This window comes from Apium graveolens, unplaced genomic scaffold (genome assembly GCF_009905375.1).
Source record: "Apium graveolens cultivar Ventura unplaced genomic scaffold, ASM990537v1 ctg8897, whole genome shotgun sequence".
NCBI lineage: Eukaryota > Viridiplantae > Streptophyta > Magnoliopsida > Apiales > Apiaceae > Apium > Apium graveolens.
Genome location: NW_027421557.1, coordinates 43723 through 50534, shown reverse-complemented (window position 1 = coordinate 50534; position 6812 = coordinate 43723). Strand labels below are relative to the sequence as shown.

Here is a 6812-nt window from a genome sequence, read left to right as displayed (position 1 = left end):
AAGGTCCGGGATTTTAAAGCCTCCTTTGTGAAACGATTCAGGTAATCTCTTAAGGATTCCTTAGCTCCCCTGCACAATACTCATAAGAGATGCTGAACTTTCTCATGGACTCTCCCACTGATGAAACTGCTTAATAAAAGCCTGACTTAACTCTCTGAACGATCAATAGAGTTTCGGGGCAAGCGATGTACCCTCTTTGAGCCATACCCGACAGGGTTTGAGGGAAGACCCGAACACTTTATAGCATCGTTCACGGGTTGCAGCAGCAGTGCATTAGAGAATTCTAACATGATTAGCGGGGTCTCCCGTGCCATCATAGGCTTTGATAGTGGGCATCTTAATTTCCTTGAGATAGGGCATTCATTATATCTTCAGTGAAGGGCGGAGTTGGATCATAGGATCTCCAAAGGGGAAGGAGATTGCTTTGATCAGTCTTGGGACAACAGCCCTTCTCCGTACGGACACCAGGGTCTGGCATGAGGAGGATTTCTCCCCTAGGAGGTATCTGGGGTCTGGTGGCCTGGTGAGCTCCAAGTCACGCCTCAGCCTTTGGACTCGGCCTCATGAGCCCTGATCCTTTCCTGCACTTCTTGGGGATTCGCCCTTTGGTGTTTTGAGGGCTTGCCTTCATCGGCCATTCGGCTTTGCGAGGACGCCCTCCTCTTGGGGCCACTTCATCATACGAGATTCGGAGGTCTCTATCGGTGTAAGGACCAGAAAATCCCGTCCTTGGGGATAGGAGCCAAACCTCGTATAGGGGGGCGATGCCCTCGTGCTGTACTTCGCCCAGGGTAGCCACTTTCTCTAACCTCGGGTAAAGTAGCATCCCATAAGGGGTTAGTAGTAACAATAGTTGAATATTCAGACCCGATGGGTCGAGAATTCACAGGTATATGTACTTGTTGAACTTGAGATTCGTACCTTGAATAGTCGGGGGAGTCGTCCCTTGGCTGAGGTTGAGTTGCCCCTATCTGGGATTCCGCTTGATTAGATGCATAAGTTGAGTGGGGAGGTATCTCCACGGTTGATGAAATCATGGGTTGTCCCCGATGGTGTCCTTCTTCTAGAGCTCTGATTGTTTCTTCGTGTTCTCACCATGGTTGTTGTGTGCCTTCCCAACAGACGGTGCCAAATGTTATAGATAAAAAAACTACTATATAATTGCTGTATTTATTACTAAGGTACGGGAGCTCAAGGCCTTTAATGGCTGCTCTCGTGTTTCGTAGCTTAACTCTGCTTTACGAGATGCCTACGTATCTCTGTGAATTAGAGAATCAAACCAAAAAGCGTCGTTCTGATTTGTGGGGTGAGACCCCTATATAGATGTGGGAGTCCTTGAATTGGACTGGTATAGGAGACTTGGTGGTCAAGTCTCTGAATTAGGATAGACTAGGAGTCTAGGGAGTAGGAAGCTGATTCTTATCCCATGAGGTTCCTTGGAGACCAATCTACAAGGATTTATATCCCCACTAGGACTTATCTTAATAGCTGTTTTTCTCCCTTATTTATTAATTATGAAATTAATAAATAATCAGGGTTTTTGGCCTTCTTTGTTCCATCAGGCCTGATCTGGTCCATCAGGCCTGATCAACATGTTAACCTTTCTGGTCTGACTGTCATAATCTTCTATTGGGCCTTGAGCCCAAACTGTAATATTTAATTATGTAATCAGGATTTTATCCTATCACTAATGTAAATATATAAATATATATTTTAATTTAGAAAACAAAATCAAAAAGAATTATTTTAGCCTTTAAATTTAAAGCACATCAGGTTTTCTGTGTCTAAAAGTATATTATATCAAAAAGTTATGATGGATGAGAGGAAGTATATCAATATTTTTTGTTAAGCAGGTGTATCTTTTTCAAATTTAAATTTAATTATTTTCCAGTTCCCTCTAATTTTTTAACTTCGTAGAATATATTTTCACATACTGTAATTGAGAATAAATTTCTTGACCTTAAAAATCTTGTGAAAATGAAAAATAATAAAATTGAAATTGCTTGAAAAGCAGCTCAATAAAAGTTATAGTCAATACAAACTAGAATTAATCCAGCTATTTATTTTGGATAACCTAGATCTTAATTTAATTCCAAAGAATTGGTTCATAAGCAATGTTTGAGTTCCAAATTTGGTTCTTCGTATCTAGTTGATCCTGGAGCCGCACTTTCCTTGCCTCAAAAATCAGTCCCTGCTTTCTTTCTATGACATGCACATGTTGTTATTTTCTGTTTAGTGGAAATAAGAACGACACTTTCCTGGTAAGAATAAGATAAGTTAATAGGAGCTTTCTTCTTTCTATGACATGCACATATTTTCTGGCAGGATAAGTCAATTCGAACATTCTTCTTTCTATGACATGCACATATTTCTTCCTGTTCATAAGAAGTTGAATAAATGGTTCAAATGATGTATTCACCTACTACTCAATTGTTAGTAACAAAAACCAAATACAAAAGAGATGAGGAACTTAGTGTAGCCGCTAAAAGTAGTTTTAATCCATTTGAAAGATTAATTCTCGTGTAATTATAACAAGAAAGTTCAACCTCGCTTTTTTTTAAAATTAAAAAAATATTCAAATAATATATACTTTTCATAGATGACATAAACAAACAGATGTATATTTTGACACACACATATAATTACCAAAAACAATCATATAAAGTGAAACAAAAGAGAGGAAGAATATCATACATCCAGGGGCTGGTACACAGGGAGGTTGAGGAGATTGTTACGAAGAATTTGACTCTTACATCTTCTCCAAAATTCATTTAGAGTTCTCCACTTCCTTATTGAGCCACTTCCTCCATTTCCTTTTCCAAAATTAGCCTCCCCAACAAATTTTCTACCGTCTATGAGTACCTATTTGGTAGATGATAATTTTATTTCCTAGAAAATGAGAGGATGGGAGTTTTATGATGGATAGAAATTTGATGTGAAGCATTAGTATTGACTCTTTTGATTTTATAACTGACATAAATATTGAGCACAAGTAGAATATCTGATTTCATATATTAATTTGATAATATAATATTTAGAGTCGTTTTTATTATAAGCCAGAACTATTGTATACAATTGGAATATTTGATTTCATATAGAAATTTATTTAAAAGAACATTATTGAATTGTTATTAGCAAAAAGCTGGTACACAGGGACACCATTAGGAAGTTGATCCTGCAGCCGCCGTACTTTCCTTGCCTGAAAAATTAGTCGGAGCTTTCTTTCTATGACATGCACATGTTATTACTTTTTGTTTAGTGGAATTAAGAACTGCACTTTCCTGGTACAGTAAGTCAATCCGAGCTTTTCTTCTTTCTATGACATGCACATATTTTCTGGCAGGATAAGTCAATTAGAACATTCTTCTTTCTATGACATGCACAAATTTCTTCCTCTTCATAAGAAGTTGAATAAATGGTTGAAATAATGTATTCACCTACTACTCTATTGTTAGTAACAAAAACCACATACAAAAGAGATGAGGAACTTAGTGTAGCCATACGCTAAAAGTAGTTTTAATCCATTTGAAAGATGAATTCTCCTGTAATTATAAAAAGAAAGTTCAACCTCCCTTTCTTTTTAGAATTTAAAAAATATTCAAATAATATATACTTTTCATAGATGACATAAACAAACAGATGTATATTTGACATAAACATATAATTACCAAAAAAATCATATGAACTGAAACAAAGAGAGGAAGAAGTTTCATACATCCAGGGGCTGGTACACAGGGAGGTTGAGGAGGTTGTTCCGAATAATTTGACTCTTAAATCTTCTCCAAAATTCATTTGGAGTTCTCCACTTCCTTATTGAGCCACTTCCTCCATTTTCTTCTCCAAAATTAGCCTCCCCAACAAAGTTTTTACCGTCCATGAGTACCTCTTTGGTAGATGATAATTTTATTTCCTAGAAAATGAGAGGATGTGAGTTTTATGATGCATAGAAATTTGATGTGAAGCATTAGTATTTTTTTTTGATTTTATAACTGGCATAAATATTGTGCACAAGTAGAATATCTGATTTCATATATTAATTTCATAATATAATATTTAGAGTTTTTTTTAGGACAGTCCCTCAAAAAACACCAAACACTTTTTTTCTTACATCGAACAGAAGAGGTTCTTTTGTTGGATAATAATAAATGAAACAAAAAAGGAAGATTCTGTTGGGCCTATTAATCTAAACATAGTTATTTGGGTGATTTGATTTATTATTAATAAATCAACGTTTCCTTATTGAACGTTATATTGCAGAACTGGTCATAGCTGTTATTGCGTGTGTTTAGGAATGAAATAAGAGAGAGATAAATTAGGATCAGATGTACTGGTTTGTAGCTCATCAGTTAGACAATCTATATGTAATAGTTATATTCTCATATTGCAGAAGTATCAATTGTAAGGTTTTTCCATATCAGTAATCAAATACACTTTTGCTTTGTTTATTTTCATATTCTTTTCTATGATCTGGTATCAGAGCAAATTAAACACCTGTGAAGTGCATCCAAAGTTAACAGCGAATGGAGACAAACAAGAACAATGAGGGGTCGTTTGGTCTAAGCTATCCAATGCTATCGAAAACAATTATACCCCTTGGGCCAAAAAGATGAAAGTTTTTATGCAGGCTCATGGGCTTTGAGAGGCAATATAACCTAAAGATCCGAAGACTACAGCAGATGAGAAGATGGACAAGCGAGCATTGGCCATTATTTACCAAGGTATCGCAGAAGATATGTTGTTAACAATAGCAGAGAAAAAAACATTCAAGGAGGCTTGGGGGAAATTAAGACGCTGTGTCTGGGTGCAGATAAGGTGAAAAAAGCTAAAGCTCAAATCCTGAAATAAGAGTTCGAGTCACTGAAAATGAAAGCGACGGAGCAGTTAGATGATTTCTGTATGAGACTAAACGGCTTGGTTACAAATATCAGGGCGTTAGGGGAAACAGTTGATGAGGAGTATGTCGTTAAAAAGCTACTAAGGGCTGTCCCAACTAAATTCCTTCAAATTGTGTCTTCAATCGAATAGTTTGGGAATTTGGATACCATGTCCGTAGAGGAGATTATTGGCTCACTTAAGGCTCATTAGGAACGTTTGAATGGAAAAACGGAGAACAGTGACGAATAGCAACTCTTGTTGACAGAGGATGAATGGTTTAAGAGGGAAAGTAATGACGGGAAACTTCTTCTCACACGAGAAGAATGGCTGAAGAGATCAGGGAAAGATGCCTAAGGCAGTGGGGGTGACTATCACGTGAGAGACAATCGTATGGTTCATAACAGGAGCCAAGTAAAGTGTTTTAATTGTGCTGCCTACAGTCACTTTGCAAACGAGTGCCGCAAGGTAAGAAAAAATAGACAACAAAGAGGAGAGGCAAACTTGGCTCAGGTAAATGATGAAGAACCCGCACTCTTGATGGCTATGTGCGATAATGTTAAGCAGGATGTGACTGTTGTTATTGAAGTGAAAACCACAAATACCTTTAAGGAGAGAGATGACAATATATGGTATCTTGACAACGGGGCCAGCAATCATATGACAGGCCGTCGAGAGAAGTTCGAAAAGCTTGACAAAATAGTGAAAGGGGAGGTAAAGTTTGGTGATGACTCCTTGGTGAGAATTGAAGGGAAAGGTTCAATCAGGATTATGTGCAAGAATGGGGAAACCAGAGTCTTACATGGAGTCTATATACCCACACTTCGAAGCAATATCATAAGTCTGGGCCAATTATCGGAAGAAGGAAATCGAGTAGTCATGAATGGGGAAAATTTGTGGGTTTATGACAGCTGTGGAAGATTGCTTATACAAGTCCAAAGATCTGTAAATCGACTTTATAAGATTCATATTCAAGAAGCAGAGCATTATTGTCTGTTAACGAAGAGTGAAGAGGAAATATGGTTATGGCACAAATGATTCGGACATGTAAATTTCAAGGCGATGCAGTTGATGTCAAGGAATCAGATGGCTCATGGAATGAGAAATATTATTCAACCAAAGGATATCTGTGAAGGATGTCTTATGTCGAAACAAACACGTAAGCCATTTCCAACTCAATCTCTTTTCTCAGCAAAGTCTGCTTTAGAATTAATTCATTTGGATTTGTGTGGTCCTATATCTCCTTCCACTCCGGGAGGGAAGCATTATTTTATACTCCTAGTTGACGATTACAGTCGTATGATGTGGGTTTACCTGCTTAGAACTAAAGATGAGGCTTTGAAATTTTTTAAGAAATTTAAAATGCTTGTTGAGAATGGTGCACAACATGGCATACAAGTTTTGAGGACCGATCGCGGGGGTGAATTTTGTTCCAAAGAATTTAATGATTTCTGTGAGGAACATGGTATATTACGACATTACACGACACCCTACACACCATAACAAATGGTGTAGTAGAGCGCCGCAATCGTACCGTAGTTGCCATGGCCCGGAGTATGCTTAAAGAGAGACATGTACCAACTCAATACTAGGGGGAGGTTGTTACTCATGCCATTTATGTTCTAAATAAACTGCCAACACGAGCAATGTCAACCATTACACCACACGAAACTTGGTTCGGAATGAAACCAAATGTGAATTATATTAAGGTGTTTAGTTGTATAGCCTATATGAAGATTCCGGCTGTACACACTAAAATACTTGATGATAGGAGTAAATTGGTGGTCCATTTTGGCAGAGAATCAGGGACAAAGGCTTTTAGATTGTATGATCCAAAGACTGGCAGCATTCACGTTAGTAGAGATGTTATTTTCGATGAATATAAGGAATGGGACTGGGGGATTACATCTGAATCTTATTTGGGTAGAGGTGCACAATTT

The 6812-nt window shown here is 37.6% G+C and overlaps 1 protein-coding gene across 1 annotated transcript; it reads left to right on the top strand.

Annotated features, from left to right (window-relative positions):
- Positions 1-5265: 5265 nt before the first annotated feature.
- Positions 5266-5910, top strand: LOC141705482 (uncharacterized). The gene has a single exon (XM_074508411.1). It carries the CDS (start codon positions 5266-5268, stop codon positions 5908-5910), a length of 645 nt encoding a protein of 214 aa, XP_074364512.1.
- Positions 5911-6812: the final 902 nt, after the last annotated feature.

Bases quoted from the DNA above. Each gene is read 5' to 3' on its own strand.
- LOC141705482 (XM_074508411.1), top strand. From the start codon at position 5,266: ATGGTTCATAACAGGAGCCAAGTAAAGTGTTTTAATTGTGCTGCCTAC.